The sequence below is a fragment of the Leptonychotes weddellii genome, chromosome 4 (genome assembly GCF_054177405.1).
Source record: "Leptonychotes weddellii isolate Sample4059 chromosome 4, ASM5417740v2, whole genome shotgun sequence".
In the NCBI taxonomy this organism is placed as follows: Eukaryota; Metazoa; Chordata; class Mammalia; order Carnivora; family Phocidae; genus Leptonychotes; species Leptonychotes weddellii.
In genome coordinates, this window is record NC_138372.1 from 107915245 (window position 1) to 107934151 (window position 18907).

General features: G+C 39.2%; 1 protein-coding gene across 1 annotated transcript in view; it reads left to right on the top strand.

Annotated features, from left to right (window-relative positions):
- The window catches only part of CLVS1 (clavesin 1), a 170728-nt gene that overhangs the window by 119363 nt on the left and 32458 nt on the right, over positions 1-18907 (top strand). The window contains exon 4 of the mRNA XM_006729452.3: positions 17919-18029. Within this exon, the coding sequence (XP_006729515.1) occupies positions 17919-18029 (111 nt within the window). The remainder of the gene's footprint in view (positions 1-17918; positions 18030-18907) is intronic.

Consider the following 18907-nt stretch of genomic DNA (forward strand, 5'->3'; position numbering starts at 1 on the left):
ATTGGAGTGGAAAAACAGCTTTCTCAGGAGGAGACTCCGTTCCCTGGTCTGACTCGGTTGCAGCCAGAAATCAGTGGGCCTTTGTTTCTAAAGACCAGGAGCAAGCTGGTTGAAATCAGAATATGACAGATTTTTCAAATGACTAAAATGCAGTTCTAACTTTAAAAAGGAGACAAAATAATTTCTTGAAATCACATACTTGCTCCCGACAACTCTATGATTTCATAATAGATTTGTTTAAAATAGTACCTGACGTTATTTGAACTGTCACACTGCCGACTCAAATCTGACAGGTCTGACACCTGAACTACATTGTTTTCTGACTTACACAGACAGGTAAGTCCAGAATTTCCCCTTGTGGATTTCCTAGAATATTAACTTGGTTAATAGATAAACTCCCCCAAAAAGATCCTCACGGGAAACAAGGAGTTAAACAAAATTCAGTTGGTTTCTTTGCTACCAGACTTTTTCAAAGACTTTACTTCCCAAAAGAAAGGCTGAGTATGCAGAGTTTAAGTTGAAATCCTGTTTTGTAGGGGGAGACCCTTCGGAATTAATATTCTGCTATACTTACTTTGGGAAATGTGGGTTTAGTTGATCCCTTTCTTCAGACATAAGATGCTCCCACCACTGGATTTTTACACTTGTTCCCTTTGCCTGAACTACTAGCCCCGGGCAACCACTCTACTGGCTTCCCACGTAGCCCTCGGCTTTGCTCTCAGGTTACTTTCTCAGAGAGGCTTGTTCTGACCAACTTTCTAAAATTCAGGTAGGGGTGCCTGGGTGACTCAGTCGGTTAGGCGTCTGCCTTTGGTTCAGGTCATGGTCTCGGGGTCCTGGGATCGAGCCCCGCATCCGGCTCCCTGCTTTGCAGAGAGTCTGCTTCTCCCTCTTCTACTCTCCCTGCTTGTGCTCTCTCCCTCTCTCTCTGTCAAATAAATCAATAAAATCTTTAAAAGAAATAAAATAAAATTCAGGTACTTTGCTCAACATTCCCCAGCCTTCTTCCCTGTTTATTTTCCAATGGAGCACCTTCTAGCTTTTCTTGTGGTGGTGTTGATTGTCTCTGTCTCCCTCCCAGCTAGAAGGGAGGCTCCTTAAAGGCAGGGACCTTCACATTGCCACATTCAAGGGACATTTCTCAGCCTTCATCTTACTCAGCCTCTCAGAAGAATTTGACACCATTGAATACTATGTCAACTGTGAAAATCTTGAAATACTTTGAAAATGCTCCTTGGCTTCCAGGATGTGGGCATATTTCCTCCCTGACTGGCCAGCCTTCACACATCCACCCTAGGTTCTCCTCATGTTTCTGCCTTTTAAACTTGACAATGCTGAGGGCTCAGTCTTTGCTTTATCTTCACTCTCTTCCTGGGTAACCTCACAAAACTCGTGGTTTTATTTTTTTTAAGATTTCTTTATTTGATTTGAGAGAGAGAGAGAGAGAATGAGCAGGAGGGGCAGAGAGTCTTAAGCAGACTCCACACTGAGTGCAGATCCCGAAGTGGTGCTTGATCTCAAGACCCTGAGGTCACGACCTGAGCCAAAACCAAGAGTTGGTCGCTTAACTGATTTTGCCACCCAGGTGCCCCAAAATTCACAGTTTTAAATATCATCTATAAGCTAGTAACTCCTAAGTCATGTCCATAGCCCAGAGGTCCCCTACCTTGCAGGGTTAATGTCTGAGCTTTTCAGAGCAGGATAACCTATACTGTGTCTAATTTTACTAACAAAATGAAAGGTTTTTTTCTCACTCCCACAAAATATTCTACTGCTGTTCCCGGTTAGGCAGCTCCACTGGGCTTGGAGCTCACCTCCAACAAGTGGCTTTCTGCATCGTGGGGCTCCCTTATCTTCTAGAGCCCCAGAGTCCTTCACTTCCAGCCACATGGAAAAGAGAGAAAGATCATGCAAGATTCTTAGCTATCTTATGTTTGGGACTGGAAATGGTGGATCTTCCTTCTACCTACATTTCATTCTCCAGAATGTAGTCCTATGTGTCACCTCGTAATAAGGGGCTGGGAAATGTAGTTTAGCGGGGATCCCAGGAAGAGGAGACCAAGGTATCGATGAGCTGTACCAGCTCCATTACAAGGAGTAAGAAGCAGCACCACCAATTTTGTAAATTGTCTAAACCTGTCCCGACAGAACCCTACCTACTGTTTATTTTGGAAATGCATTATTGGTAGTTTTTAAAATTTAAATTTAATTTAATTTTAACTCCAGTATAGTTAACATACAGTGTTGTATTAGTTTCAGGTGTACAATATAGTGATTCAACACTTCCATACATCACCCAGTGCTCATCATGACAAGTGCATTTCTTAATCCCCATCCCCTATTTCCCCCATCCCCCTCCCCCATCAGTCTCCCCTCTGGTAACCATCAGTTTGTTCTCTATAGTTAAGAGTCTATTTCTTGGTTTGTCTCTCTCTCTTTTTTCCCTTGCTTGTTTGTTTTGTTTCTTAAATTCCACATGTGATTGAAATCAATTGGTATTTGTCTTTCTTTGACTGACATTTCTCTTAACTCTCCAGCTCCATCCACGTCATTGCAAATGGCAAGATTTGGGGTTTTTTTTATGGGTGAATAATATTCCATTTTGGGGGGTTTTTTATGGGTGAATAATATTCCATTGTGTATATTCCATTCCATTGTATATATATATATATATATATATATATATATATATATATATATATACCACATCTTTATTCATTCATCTGTTGATGGACACTTGGGCTGTTTCCATGATCTGGCTATTGTAAATAGTGCTTCAATAAACATCAGGGTGCATGTATCCTTTTGAATTAGTGTTTTTGTATTTTGGGGGTAAATAGCCAGTAGTATGATTACTAGATCATAGGGTAGTTCTCTTTTTAACATTTTGAGGAAACTCCATACTGTGTTTTTAGAGTGGATGCACCAGTTTGCCTCAGTGCAAGAGTGTTCTTTTTTCTCCACATTCTTGTCAACACGTTGTTTCTTATGTTTTTCATTTTAGCTATTCTGGCAAGTGTTATTGGTAGTTTTTGATATGGAGAAGTTTTTTTTTTTTTTAAAAGATTTTATTTATTTTTATTTGAGAGAGAGAGAATGAGAGACAGAGAGCATGAGAGGAAGGAGGGTCAGAGGGAGAAGCAGACTCCCTGCCGAGCAGGGAGCCCGATGCGGGACTCGATCCCGGGACTCCAGGATCATGACCTGAGCCGAAGGCAGCCGCTTAACCAACTGAGCCACCCAGGCGCCCCTGGAGAAGTTTTTGATATGGGTACTTAGTGATTGGAAATGAAATGTGCACCAATACAAGAAAATTTTTAGCTGACTCAAATCTCCTGCAGAATAAGGCCATGTTAAAATGAATGTATCTATGCTAAAAAAAAAAAGGTACAATATTCCCCAATAAGGCAGGATCAATATGGGGATATTCAGGTTCATCTTTAAAGCTTCTAGAGTCCTTTTTAAGATATTGTTCATTCTGTTCTAATAAGAACAGAATTAATCTCACTGATCTGATTAATCTTACCTGAATTAGTAAGCACATGCATCCTTAAAACCCACATGAAGATAGTCAGCAGTCAAAATTTTGCTGATGTAAAGAGTTTAAATGAGCCTATAGTAGAGAAATAAAAGCTTTGACCGTAAGAATGGACAGGTCTGGATTCAAATTTATTCAATCTTTTACTTGATGTGTGAACTTGGCCAAGTATTTAACTACTCTAAGTAAGGTTATGCTTCCTCACCTATAAAATTGGTATACTATAATAGATAATATGATACATAGATAATACTTACGTAATATTGCCGTAAGTGTCACATGAGTTAACATATATAAAAGCTCCTGGCAGACACTAAATGCCCAATTCTTAGCTATTAAATTACCTTTATTGATTTTAGTGTTTTCTTCTAAATTGTTACTTATTAAGACTTCAACATTTTATTATCCTTGCTAATTACAACCTTAGTTACAAACCAAAGACATTTGTGTGGTTAAAGGCTTAACATTAGCCAAAAACTTTGCTTTGAGTGATTTCTGTGTCATTTCCACCATGCTTCTTTTTCTAAGAGACACCATGATTTTTGTGAGTTCAAATACTAAATGGCAGGTTGAATCATATGAACAATACTGTATCTTCTGGCATTGATTTCCTGTGCAAATCAGTGATTCAAGCAACCTGGGTTTCTCCATGAATTGGCATTTAAATAAGGAACAACAATAATCTGTTTTCCACCTAGGTACCCCGAGGGAAACTTGAAGATGAAATATTGTGTCCCTACCACAAAGTATTTGCTATTTAATGGTCGGATACAGACCCTTTTAAAAGTCACTGTGGTTAGAGAAGCTAGAAGTGATTTTTTTTTTAAAGATTTTATTTATTTATTTGAGACAGAGAGAATGAGAGGGAGGAGGGTCAGAGGGAGAAGCAGACTCCCTGCTGAGCAGGGAGCCTGATGTGGGACTCGATCCCGGGACTCCAGGATCATGACCTGAGCCGAAGGCAGTCGCTTAACCAACTGAGCCACCCAGGCGCCCTAGAAGTGATTTTTATGGCAAATTAAGTTTCCACTGCTTGAGCTCAGCTCTGCAGACTCAAGAGTGACCGTGCTGGATCGTCTTGCATTCCACTCCTTCCCTCCGTCTGGCAGCAGTCATGGTCACCTCTTCACTCATCTTGCTTGGCCAGCAATGAGATTGCCAGAGCCAAAGAAAGATGCAGTTCTCCTATGTGGACCTCTATTAAGTAGGAAGTTAAAAAAGTAATTGGGATTTTCTTGGTTTTCTTGTTACTAAAGCCTTTCCTACCAGGCATGAGGTGATACCAGTGTAATTGAGATATTCTTTAAATTTACAGTCACATTTTCTTTTATCTTGGCAAAAATTTGACAGGTATGCACCGCGAGATGATTTTTGAGTTGTTTTCCTTTCCTTCCTTCCTTCCTTCCTTCCTTCCTTCCTTCCTTCCTTCCTTCCTCTCTCCGTCCCTCCCTCCTTCCCTTCCTGCCTTCCTTCTTTCCTTCCCTTCTTTCTTCTCTTATGTTTTTCTGTTTTAAAATAGAGACCATCTGTAAGCTTATTCTTAGAACATAGTGATGCTAAGCAAAATGTAGGGACTCCTGGTGGCAAATAAAGCATTGAAGGTTCTCAAATATAATCACATAGATTTTCTGTTAGCTCTTTCATATAAAGCTTTTGTATTGGCCTCTGCAGGACATCCAGCCTTCCCCTGATCTTCACCTTTGACTATCTGAGGTTTATTAGTTCTGCTTTGAGGAAGAACACAGAACCTAAACTCTGAATTCTGTGTCTTTCCCTGAAAGTATTGTCATTTCCCTGTCTCTCCCACTGAACCATAAACTGGCCGAAGACAAGGAGTGTGTCTCTTATATCCCTGCACTGCTGCATTTTGCTCATGAGAGGGGCCCAATAATTGTTTGTCGAACTATTGAACAGGATTGAATATGAAAGAGATTGTCAAGGAATATTGCTTAGGTTGCAGCCAGGGAAGGTTCTGAGCTTGATCTGCTGGTCCAGTTGGTTTGACAGAAGGCCAGCTTCGCTCACTATGGTTAGGAGAATTGCCAATCCATTCCAGGATCTGCAGATAATACTTTATCCTCTAGCCTGTCCTGATCCAAACCTGCATTAAAAAACCCAAGCCCTCCCTCACCCCAAGAGAAAACCAGGTCAGTACAGCCTCTCAGAAATCAGCAATGACTTCTAGGAGCACATATTGGAAAAAAATCCGTAGCCCAGCTGCTTTGCTAATAAGCACGTCTCTCCTCTCTCATGCTTGCTGCTGATACATATAAAGTATTTGGTGTGTAACTGCTATGGCCTGAGCTCTCCATTTCCTTGCAAATAGGTGAATATGTGACTTTCACACTAATGACTACCACGTGGTATAATAAAAACCCATCAGCATGAAATATAGCATTTTTAGAAGGCTCTCTTGCATCAGTGAAACCCATTTATGCTGCTGAAAATGTTTTTATCTGTCCGTTTTGATGTGGGAAATGGGTGTCATTAGTAGGACATGCATAAACTGAATAGATAAAGGCAACTTCATGCATCTGTCTTGATCTTGCCTGCAGACCTACATACATGCAGTTATATGAATGAATGGATGCCATTTGCCAAGGTCCTGAAAACCACTCAGAGCAACTAAAGGGAGGGAGGCAGAAGGTCTGAGAGACAGCTCACGGGCTCATCCTTTCCTTTTTCTTCTTTGCATTTGGTTTTCAGAGGAATTTTAATAGATGGGGTAGTTCATAGATTTGTGAATTGAAGTGGTCCTGCTCTACTTTTCACATAAGGGCAGCAGAAGAGATGAGAAAAGTTGAGAGTTTGAGAGGGCAGTCCTTGTGCACAAAAGCCCCCAGGCTTCGCAGGGCAATGTGATTTTGAGGTCAGATGTGTTTTGAGCCCTATTATGAAGTATGTTCGCCTGCAGGCATTACAAATCTTAGAAAATGGCACTAGTAAGTGCTTCATTATCCAGCAGGAAACTCGGCCAACTGCCACCGGGAACATCTGTATCTGATTGTCAAAGAAAGAGAGAGGAAATAGTTTTGCCTCCATCATGTTGCTCCTAAATCCCAATCAAACACAAGAAGAGGCAGCCGAGTGATGCTTCAAGAGTGCCAGTGTGAAAATGAAGTGCAAATGAAGTGCCCATTAAAAAATAAAGTACATTCCTAGTCGATTGCAAGAATCACTGAACACTGTCCAAGACTCCCGAAGAAAATAAAGAAGAGCCCCTTAGAATGTCCTGCAATGTGTCTCGTGCCTTGTAATTTACTTTGGCATTTTTTTGTTTAACATTTCATGTAAGGCAGAAAAGATCATCCTTAGAAATGCTTCTACTATACTTTAAAAATGGCTACTTCCACTTTGGAGAGTTTTGAAATATTCACAATAATCACATTCTTTAATTTTTATTTTGAAATAATTGTAGATTCACATGCAGTTGTAAGAGATAATACAGAGAGATCCCGCAGAGTCTTTATTTAGTTTGCCCCACTGATAGTGTCTTGCGAAACTATACAGCAATATCACGACCAGGATATTGACATTGATACAGTCAAGATACAGAACATTTTCATCTCCACAAGGATTGCTCACGGTACCCCTTTATAGCCACACCCACTTCCCTCAACCTTCACCCACTCCTTTACCCCTGGTAACCACTAATCTGTTGTTTCTATAAACCTGTAATTTCAAGAATGTCATATAAATGGAATCATACAGTATGTAACCTTTCGGGATGGGCTTTTTTCACATAGCAAAAATTCTCCAGAGATTTATCCAGATTGTTGTGGGTATCAGTTGTGCTCCATGGTAGGAATGTTCCAATTTGTTTAACTACTCACTCATGTCATTTCCAGTTTGGGGCTATTACAAATAAATCTATAAACATCCACGTGCCAGTTTTTTTGTGGACATAAGTTTTTATTTTTCTGGGATAAATGCTCTGGAGTGCAATTGCTAGGTCATATGGTAGTTGTATATTTAGTGTTTCAGAAAACTGCCAAATGTTTTCCAGAATGACGGTACCATTGTACATTCCCACCAGCAACGTAGAAGTGATCTAGTTTCTCCACATCCTCACCAGTATTTGGTGTTTTCATTTTTTAAAAGACATTCTGGTAGGTTTATAGTGTGATATCTCATTGTGATTTTAATTTGCATTTCAATAATGGTTAATGATAGGCAACTTCTTTTCATGTGCTTATTTGACATCTGTATATTTCTGTGGGTAAAATGTCCCTTCATGCCTTTTGTCCATATTTTAATTGGATTGATTGCCTTTTTAGTGCTGAGATTGAGCCTTATTATACATACTAGATAGTATTCCTTTGTGAGATAAGTGGTTTGCAAATATTTTGTCTCACTCTGTAGCTTCTCTTTTCAACTGTTTCACATGAACTTTTACAGAGCAAGAACTTTAAATTTTGACAATATCCTATTTATTATTATTTTCATGTTATGGATCATGCTTTTGGAGTCAAGTCTAAAAATTCTGTCTAGGGGCGCCTTGGTGGCTCTGTCATTAATCGTCTGCCTTCGATTCAGGTCATGGGATCGAGCCCCACATCAGGCTTCCTGCTCAGCGGGAGGCCTGCTTCTCCCTCCCCACTCCTGCTGCTTGTGTTCCCTCTCCCGCTGTATCTCTCTCTGTCAAATAAATAAATAAAATCTTTAAAAAAAATACTTAAAAAAATAAAAACTCTGTCTAGTCAGAGATCCTAAAGATTGTCTCCAACATTTTTTCTAAGACTGTATAGTTTTCTGTTTTACATTTAAGTCCATGATGCATTTTCAGTTCATTTTTGCATGAGTTGTGTGGGTTAAGTCAGGTTCATTTGCAAATCCAGTGCTCCAACACTATTTGTTGAAAAGCTTTCTTCCTCCATTGAAATGTTTTTGTACTTTAGTCAAAAATCAGTTGGGCATATTTGTGTGGATCTATTTCTGAGTTCTCTATTCTGCTTCATTGATCCATGCATTCTTCCCTCCCCCAATATCACACAGTCTTGATTATCATAGCTATAATAAGCCTTGAGTTTGGTAGAATGATTTCTTCCACTTTATTCTTCTTTTCAAAATTGTTTTAACTGTGCTAGGGTCTATGCCTTTCCATATAAATTTTAGAATGTTTCTATTGATGTCTACAGAAAAAAATCTCTCTTGGCTTTTGATAGATACTGCAGATCTGTTTATCAATTTGAGGGGAATTGACATATTTAGTATGTTTTCTTTCAATTCACAACATAATATGGCTCTGCATTTATTTAAATCTTTGACTTCTTTCATCAGCACTGTGTAGTTTTCAGCATCAAATCCCAGATATTTTTTGTTAGATTTATACTTAAGTATTTAATTTTTGGAGCAACTGTAAATAGTAATACATTTTTAAATTTTGGTGTCTTTCTGTTTATTGTTAGTACATAGAAATACAATTGATTCTTTGTATGTTTATTTTGTATCCTGCAATGTTAATGAACTCATTAGTTATAGGAGGGTTGGTTTTTGTTTTTTTTTAATAGATTTCTTGGGATTTTCTATGTAGATAATCATGTTATGTGCAGAGTCCTGTTTTTTCCAAGAGTTTTGATCATGAGTGGGTGTTGAATTTTGTCAAATTCTTTTTCTATATCACTTGATAGGATCATGAAATTTTTTCCTCTTTAGCCTGTTAAAACAATGGATTACTGTTGTAAAGGCAACAGGGGTTTGTTTTAATCAGGTATGGTAAGACACACAGACATGGAAATGACTGTCATGAAAGGAGAAATTCATTCTATTCACAGATCCCTAGAAGCAAAGGCATGGCACACCATGATGGGAGGGGCACAAGAAGAAGCCCTGTGGTTAGTCAGGAGGCAGAGGGAGAGAGGAGAAAACTTGGGCAAGAGTCTTAATTGTGATTTTCATGGGAAGAAATGAGCAAGGCAGGGAAAAGGGTCTAAGCAGGTTTAGGATTTAGGCTAGTTTGAGTAATTTCAGTGGGCTCCTGGATTGAGGAGCTGTCCTTAGTTGGCTGGTACCTGACCCTGGAGGGGATTAGGGCAGATGAATAGTGGCCTTGAGTGTAAGAGTCTGATAAAGGAGGCAGTTGGGGGGTACGATCCTATCAAGTGATATAGAAAGCAATGGGGGGTGCTGGATTTGTTATTTTGGATATGAAAGGAGTGCTTGTGGCTGAGTCATTTGCTCTAATCAGCCAAGAGGCAGTTCCTTCCTCATCAGGAAGTCCCCAGGTATCAAATACAGAAACTAGAAAACATGGTTAATCATTCAATTAATTGATTTTTAAATACTGAACCAGGCTTGCATCCTGAGAATAAACCCCACTCGATCATAGTGATGTAGGAAAGATGTTAGGGTTTGAAGCCGACGGCCAAGAAAAAATTTTTGAGACGTCTTTGGTGCAAAAAGGTGGTTTTATTAAAGTACAGAGACAGGACCTGTGAGCAGAAAGAGCTGTATCAGGGTCATGAGGAGTGGTCCATTATCTACTTCCAAGTTGGGAGGAGGTTAGGGATAGGGTAAGTCTAAGGAATTTGGAAGCAAGATTTCCAGGACCTTGAGGGGGGTAGCTATTGTTGGGAAAAGGTCATTTATTACTGCCTAATAAAACCTTAGTCATGAGACCTTTCAGATGTATATCAGTGGGTCATGTGCTTAGGGGATGATTGCCAACAAATATCTTGGGGGGTAGAGATAAAGGAAGTTTCCAAAGGAATTTTTATAAACTAAAGTGGACTTATAGGATCTTGGGGGTCAGGCTAAGATTGCCTCTTGCCCTTAGCAAAGTATTAACAATGAGGCAGCTGAGTTCCTCGAGAAATGTCACTCTGCCTGTTTCAAGGACTTGTCAATGGAAGGAAATTTAATTTTTCTTTTGCCTTTGTTCCCACATCAATAGTGTATAATTCTTTTTACATATTGTTGATTTCTGTTCACTAATATTTTGTTAGGGATTTTTTGCAACAATATTAATGAAGGATGTTGGTCAGCAATTTTATTTTTTGGTACTGTTTTTGTTTTGTTTTGGTATCAGGGTAAATACTAGCTTCATAAATGAATCAGAAAGTGTTTCCTTCTCTTCTGTTTTCTGGAAGAGGTTGTGTAGAATTGGAGCTAACTCTGAAAGTTTAGTAGACTGTCCCAGTGAAACTATCTGAGTCCAGTGATTTGGTTTGGGTAACTTTTAAAATTGCAAATGGAATAATTTTCTCAATAGTGAAGAGCTATTCAAATTACCTGTTTCATATTGGGTGAGTTGTGGTAGTTTGTGTTTTCTGAGGAATGGATCCATTTCTTCTCAGTTGTCACATATATGTGTGTATAATTGCTTGTGGTATTCCTCAGTTATCCTTTTGATGTCTGCAGAGTCTTTAGCAATATCTGTTCTTTTCCTGATCTTGGTATTTTGTGACATCTCCCCTTTTTTCTGTGTCAGTCTTGCTAAAAGTTTGTTTATTTTATTGACCTTTTCAAAGAGTCAGCTCTTTCTTTCATTGATTTTCTTTATTTTTTTCTATTTTCAATGCCATTGATTTCTGCTCTAAATCATTTCCTTTCTTCTCTTTGATTTGGCTTTAGTTTGCTCTTCTTCTACATTCTTAAGGTGGGGGCTTTAATTTATTGATTCAAGATTTTTCCTCTTTTTGTATATATGTGTTTAGTGCTATAAATTTTCCTGTCAGCGCTGCTTTAGCTGTGTTTCACAAATTTTGATACATTGTCTTTTCATTTCCCTTCAGTTCCATGCATTTTTTAAATTTCCCTTGAGACTTCTTCTTTGCCCCATCCATGAATTATTTAAACATGTGTGCTTTAGTTTCCAAGAGTTTGGAAATTTTCCTGTTATCTTTCAGTAATTAATTTCCAGTTTGATTCCATACGGACAGAGAATATACTCTGTATGGTTTCACTTCTTTTAAGACTGTTGTGGTTTTTTTGTCCCAGGTACGGTCTGTCTTGATATATGTTCTATGGTCACTTAAAAAGTCAGCATATTCTGCTGCTAATGGATGGAACATTTTACACATACCAATTAGATCCTGTTTATTAATGGCATTATTGAGTTCTTTTATATGCTCACTGATTTTCTGTCTAAAAGTCTATCAGTTGTTGAAAGACAGATGTTGAATTTGCCAGTATTTGGGGATTTGTCTATTTCTTCTTTCAGTTATATCAGTTTTTACTTCCTATATGTTGCAGCCTATACAGCTATCTTTGAAGTTTCTTATAGACAACACATGCACACACACACACACACACAGTATGTTTTCTAATTCACTTGGCCAATCCCTGTCTTTTAATTGCTGTTTTCAGACCATTTAAATTTAAATGAATTATTGATTTGTTAGGGCTTAAGTCTACCATTTTATTTTCTCCTTTCTGTTTGTTCTCTCTGTTTCACATTTCTATTTTCTCTTTTTTTCCTTCCACTGGGTTACTTGTACTTTTGTTAGCCTTCTATTTTTATTTATCTATGATGTTATTGAGTATATCTCATTGTACAGCTTTTTTAGTGATTGCTCTAGGTATAGCATGATTCATTTCTAATATCATAGTCTTTTGATGTTGATATTTTATCAAGTGAAATATAAAAACTTTATTTCCCTTTACATCCTTTTTCCTCCCCAATTTATAATATAGTTGTTTTATATATTTCCCCTACATACATTTTGAACCACATTAGACAGGAACATGATTTTTCCTTCAATTTAGAAAACTTGAGAGGAGAAGAAAAGCCTATCATATTTACCTATATTTTTGGTTGCTGTATTCTTCCTTCCTTCCCTCCTTCCTGATGACCCAAGGTTTTTTCATCATTTTCTTTCTGTTGAAGAGTACTTCTTTAAACTATTCTTTTAGGGTAGGTCTGCTGTCGACAAATTTGCGTGGTTTTCCTTCACCTGAGAATTTCTTGATTTCCTCCACATTCCTGAAGGATATTTTTGTTGGGTATAGAATTCCAGGTTTATGGTTCTTTGCATTCAACACCTGAAAAATATTGTGCAACTTCCATCCGGTCTCCATGGCTTCTAATGAGAAATCTACTGACATTTCATTTGTTTTTCTGCTATAGGCAAGATATTGTTTTTCTCTGGCTACCCTCAATATTCTGTCTTTAGTTTTTAAAAATATAGTTATGATGTGTCTTGGCATCAGTTTATTTGAATTTATACTGTTAGGTGTTTGCTTAGCTTCTTCAATCTGTAGGTTTATGTCTCTTGCTACATTTTGGAAGTTTTTAGTCATTCTTTCTTTGAGTTCTTTTCCAGCTTTGCCCTCTTACTCCTTTTTTTTAGGACTCTGATGTCACAAATGGTATATCTTTTATTATAGGCCCACAGGTCCCTAAGGGTCTGTTTTCTTTAAGGTCTGTTTTCTTTCTGTTGTTCAGATTGGGTAATTTTTATTGTTCTATCTTTCAGTTCACTGACTCTTTCCTCTGTCCCCTCCATTCTGCTGTTGAGCCCATCTGCTGAATTTCGACTACTTCTTCTGTTGGTTATTATGTTTTTCAGTTCAAAATTTCAAATTGTGGTTCTCCTTTATATTTTATACTTCTTTGCTAACACTTCTTATTTCTTTTCTGAGTTTTTCTATTTTTATTTTCATTTGTGTCAAGCATGTTCATAATTGTTTCTTGAAGTACTTTTTTATGATGGATAATTTAAAGTCTTTTTCAATTAATTCTAACATCTCTGTCATTTGGTGTAGGCCTCATTTTTCATTCAGTTTGAGATTTTTCTAGTTCTTGATATAAAGAGTGATTTTTTAATTTTAACTTGGACATTTCTGTATTATGATCTGAAGTTCTGGATCTTATGTAAACTTTAGTTTTAGTTGTTGTTGTTGTTGTTTTGGATACCACTCTGGCAGGAAAAGGGGGTATGCTGCCTCATTACTGCCAGGTGGAGGTGGACATCCAGGTTCCTCATTCGACCTCTGCTGACACCCAAAGAAGGGGACCTCCTCATTACTACTGGGCAGGGATAGGAGTTCTGGCTTCCCACATGGTCTCCATTGACACCATGGTGGCAGTGGTTTCATTACCACTTGGTGACAGTCAAAAGTCCTGATTGTCCACTTTTCTGAAAGCATCTCAGTGGGGAAGGGGAGGTTATCCTCATTACTGGCATACAGGGGACTGGATGCTACTTAGTAATAAAATCTGAATGCCGGCACAAATGAACATCTGGTGAGTGACCACTGCATCATGATATCTCAAGAAGGTTTTGACAGCTCTGCAGTTCCTACAAGGTACATCTCTTTTGGTTAGTGACAATCAGGGCATTAACAGTTCTTTCCAGGGAGCTGACCCTGATTCTTTAATTAGCTGCAATTCTGAGCTCAACAGTTATTCCTTCTACCCAGGTACCTTGCACTACTCTGAAAGGATTTGGCCACATCCATAATGCTCTATGTCTCTAGTTTACCCTCTTATTCTCCACAATGAAGGTCCATCTGCAATATTTATCCCACTGTTAGATTTATGTACAATAGAATTTCCTCCATCTCCTTCCCTTTCATAGTTGAGTTTATCCCCATCAACTGGCTTTTCCAGTTCCTTTAAAAATTATTTTCCCTATATGTTCAGACCTATTCCTTATTATTCCATCACTCTCTTGGTCACTGGCTCCTCCTCCACTTATCTCAAGTCAACATTATTCTACTTTTCACTCTCTGATATCAGATCCTTATCTTAATAACACTTAGATGCTTTAATAGCTCTTGCATATAGGAAACATGCACATGGAGGAGAACAGCCTTACTCTGAATATTCAAAGAGCAAAGAGGCACTCCTGGACATGAGTGAGTGGAGCTCAGATTTGTAGGTCAGTTGTTGAGCCAGTATTCCAGGTAGCAGGGATTTAGAAGGAGCACTCTTGAATGTGGAGTCAGAATGCCTTGAGGACTAATTTGGGAGATGTGCTTGCCTTCATAATTATGTGCTGAACTATAAAGGTACAAGGTATGCACTGATGTTTTAGTGAAGAATTAAAGACACTAAACAAATCATTACTCGATTGCTGTTGTTCGTGTCCCCATTACCCCATAAATGCTATATTTGTATTATTTGATACTATACCACCAGCATCAAGCAGGCCATCAAGGAATAGTTATTAAGCCCAATTTTAAAAACATGATCCCATTTGGAAAGGAAAGAAGCAAATGAAAGGAAGGGAGAGGAAGGGAAGCAGGAAACAGAGCTTGGTTAACCTTAGTGCTGTCCACCTTCACTTTTGGTCTTTCCCCGACTAGGCACATGGCAGGATCCCACTTCCTGACCTGTCTGAGGTCAGGCACGTGATTGGTCTATATGATAGATGAAGCATGTCACTTTCTGGTGGCCTAACTTAAGAGTTAAGGTGTGATTCTTTTAGCTATGGCAAGCAGCACTGTTCCAGATGGGCGAGGCTACATCCCTGGCTGAGAGCAAATCAAGCATGGCTCCCTGCCAACCTAGCAAGGACATTCTATTCTGTGTGAGCAAGAAATAAATCTTTATAGTTTTAAGTGATAAAAAGCAGAGCTTGTGTATTATTATAATATAATGTAGCCTGTCCTGAATGATTGAAAATAGCAGGAGTATGTCTTTAGCAGTGGGAATATACATGATTTTTCTTTTTTCTTTCTTGCCTTTTTCTATTTTCTAGATTTTCAAAAACTTTTTACATCTATTTTTGACTTTTCTAGAATGGGTATTATTTTTGTCATAAGTGAATAACCTGGGGGACAAATTTTATGATTTGTATATGTTTATAATTTGAAGTGATGTTATCTTTTTACTGACAGATCATGAAATGTACAGAAATTAACACCTTGTTCTTGAGCCTAGGTTATGTTTTAGCACATACTCCTTAGTCACGAAGAACCCTGACAGTGTTACATTGTCATTGAATGTTGGCCTACCATCTTGAGATGGGTCTGCTCAAGGCCCTACGAAATGCACCTCCACGAGGGTGTGAACCCCTTGGGGTCTTAGGAGACATTTCCCCTTTGTATGTGGTTTGCTTCCCCTGTATCTGTCATTTGCTAATGAGACCAGGCAACACCACCAACAATGATAGGCATTGCTTATAAGAGGGTTGTGTTTGCTAATTTTTCCTTCCCTCATCTTTCCCTTGTACCGCACACACACACATACACACACACACACTATTATTAATAACGTGGGCAGGCTCATTTGAGAATACCATAACATTTCCACGTTGTCTTTATCAGACAAGAGGGCCTTTCACTTGAATTTTTTAGCGAGACCTGAAGAAAAGTGATCTTGTTTCTACTCTGGCCCAAACCCAGACCTCTGAAGCACAGGATTTTACATGCGTGTATCTGCACATAGTTGCAGGTGGACCTGGATGAGATCAATAAAATCCCATGCCTTCAGGCTGGCAGACTTGAAACCAGGGCCAACCTGGAGAGAATTGACTGGGTCTCAGCCTTGTGTTTTTTCTTTCAATCTCCTCTGACACAAAGAGAAAACAGTTTTGATGTCTTTGATGATTGAGTTTCCATAGACTAAGAGTTTCTAGACATTTTTAAAAGGCTAATATTTTCTTTGAGATTTTGCCTACTGCCTCTAGAGTATTATTTTCAGAGTTTTCTTCCACTTTACTAACCTAAAAATGTATAACACAACAGGCTCTCAATAGAAATAAAAACCCTCTTATTGGACCTATTAGAAAAAGATAGTAAAGCCCTGGTTTTATAGATAAACCCTTTGTAGTATAGTATATAACCCTTTATAGTATAGTTCAAAGGGACCAAAAAGAGCGAGGTTAGTGTTTAGCACTTACGCTAAGGAAAAACTCTGGGGAATGATCTTTTTTTTTTTTTTTTTTAAGGCACAAAAGAATTTTTAGATCCCAAACTACCTAAAAGAGAAAAGACAGCCTTATTAAAAACTTTTACATATTTAAAATCAGATTTGGAATAGTGAGAGATTATGACATATGTACAAATTAGTATAAAAAGCCTCTCTACCCTTGCCTGGTGGTTTCATTAAATTTTTTAAAATAAAATAAAATAAAATATACCCTCCAAAACAAAGACTTTTAATCAAATCATCTGGTTTATCTTCAAAATATGTGATTCCTTTGTATTCTGTAAAATGTTTAGGTAGAAGCAAAAATAATTTTTAAGTTTTTTTAAAATGTCGACCCTTATGTACACAGTTCAGGTACTTATATTGGGAGCTAGGTCTCGGTGTGCAAGATGCCCAGGGATCCTGTAAACTCGCAGGGCTCTGAAAAAAAGTTAATAACCCTCTTGCCTTGTTACTAAAAGGACCGAGGCAAGGCATTTCATACACCCTCAGGGATCAGCCTGCTGCCTGAACTGTTAGCTCAGGCAGCTAGGCTCCTTCTGCTTTCATCTCTTCTTGCTTACATTTTACAAAGATGTTTGTTGCGATGAAATTGATTGGCAGCACACTTGGCAATTCAAATTGAATGAGTTGTTCCTCCTTTTTAAATTCCACTAACCAAGATGAGTGCAATGCAATCTGTGGGGGCCCTACATCAAGAACTCAGGTCCTGGGGCTGTGGGACTAGCTCGGACTTCATGGTCAAGGGCCCTTATTTTGTGGATCTAATTAGCGTGGAGAACTGCTTTTCAGTTTGTCTAAAAGATAAGCTTGCGCCCTGATCTGGATTCTAAAATTGGAAGCATTTGAAAGATGCTCTCATTTCCTGATATGTACAAAATATGTTGATCTGCAGAAGAGGAGGCCCATATTCCCTCAGTTAAGGGGACCAGCTAGCCCATCCATCAACAAATATCTCTTCCCTGGGTCTTACTGTGTGGGTCCCAGGATGAAAGAAAGATCTAGCCCTTTGTGGAAACGTTGCCAGCAAATGCTGTCAGACGTTGGTGGATTCCAGAGAGCTCCCGCTCTTCAGATCATTTGAAATCATTTTCCAGTCCCTTCCTATGGCCAGAAAGTTCAGCTGCTGTCGCGATAACACTAGCAGAGAGGATTGTAGCTGGAATGCGGAGAGTGAGGGAGAAGAGGGAGTGTGTGCTCAGGGCTTGGGGGACCTGAAGCTTTGGCTGCCTGACACATGGGAGAATTTGGACTCCCTGATTATCTGGGTCACACACACTCCTGTGCCACATCAGAGGTCATACCATTGTGACTTGGGAAGACAGAGCCGGCAACTATGCACGATTTTTAAGTTATGGAGTCAAAGGAGAGGAAAGAGGCAAGGGGGATAGAGGAAACGGTAGCAGCTAGGAAAGATGTGTGCTTGCTTGCTTTCTTCCTTACCATTAGCTTGTGCTTCCATCAGAGAGAAGAAATAGGTTGTTCCCAAGGTTGCAGTCCTATGGGCCCAGTCCAGTCTGGAATGTGTGCTAATTGGTGTGCATTTCTCTCTTTCCGCCCCAGGACAGCTTTCCTGCCCGCTTCGGAGGAGTCCATTTTGTCAACCAACCCTGGTACATTCACGCCCTGTACACGCTCATCAAGCCATTCCTTAAAGACAAGACCAGGAAACGGGTAATGAAAACAAACACCCAATGGGGGGATGCCGAGGGGCAATTGCTGGACCCTCCTCTCCATCTCTGTCTCCCCTCTCCATCTCTGTCTCCCCTCTCTCTCTTTCTCTCTCCCTCTCTCCTTATTTTGCACTGTGGGTTTTCTGCTTTTCTGCACTCCCTGAGCATTTGAGCCCAGCTGGAGTTTGCAAATGGCCTGGATTTAATCAATAATTTAGTAGAACTGGGTTATTTTCAGAGTCCCAGTGACAAACCAAAGGAAACTTTGAAGGCATGCAAATACCAGATGCCCATTTTACTGTAAATGCTCGAGGGAGCTATGGGGTCAAGCAGCTTTCCGTTCACGGCATATTTTAATAGCTAGCGTTTTGTCCTGCAAATGTATTATCGTGATGAAGAACATTTACCATTTGTTTTTCTTCCCTACGGCTCTTGGGTCATCGCTGCCAGCTCCATCACCTTTGAGGCTGGGAAAGCATTCTTCACGGGAAATAATAATGCTCTTAGGAAGAAGGCTTTTAAAGTCTTAATTGCATCAGCTGATGACATTTGGGAGGCCAGCACCTTCCATCAGAGCCGGGGTTTGTCATGGCATTCTGATTAGCCGAGAGACTGAACATTGTTCCACCACTCACTGTGAATCTCAGTTTCCTCATTTAGAAAGACGGGGAGACCAACACCCAGATCATGGAGCTGTTGGGTAATTTAAAGAGGCAGCATATGAAAAGCCGGCCATGTAACGCCAATCACGCGGTAGCGACTCAGTGACTCTCATTCTCTTTACCATTTAGCTTCCTTTCTTTCAAACTTCCTGATTTCACTTACTTCAGGTGCACTACCTCTCAAGGGAATCTGACCAGGGTCATTCTTTTTTTTTTT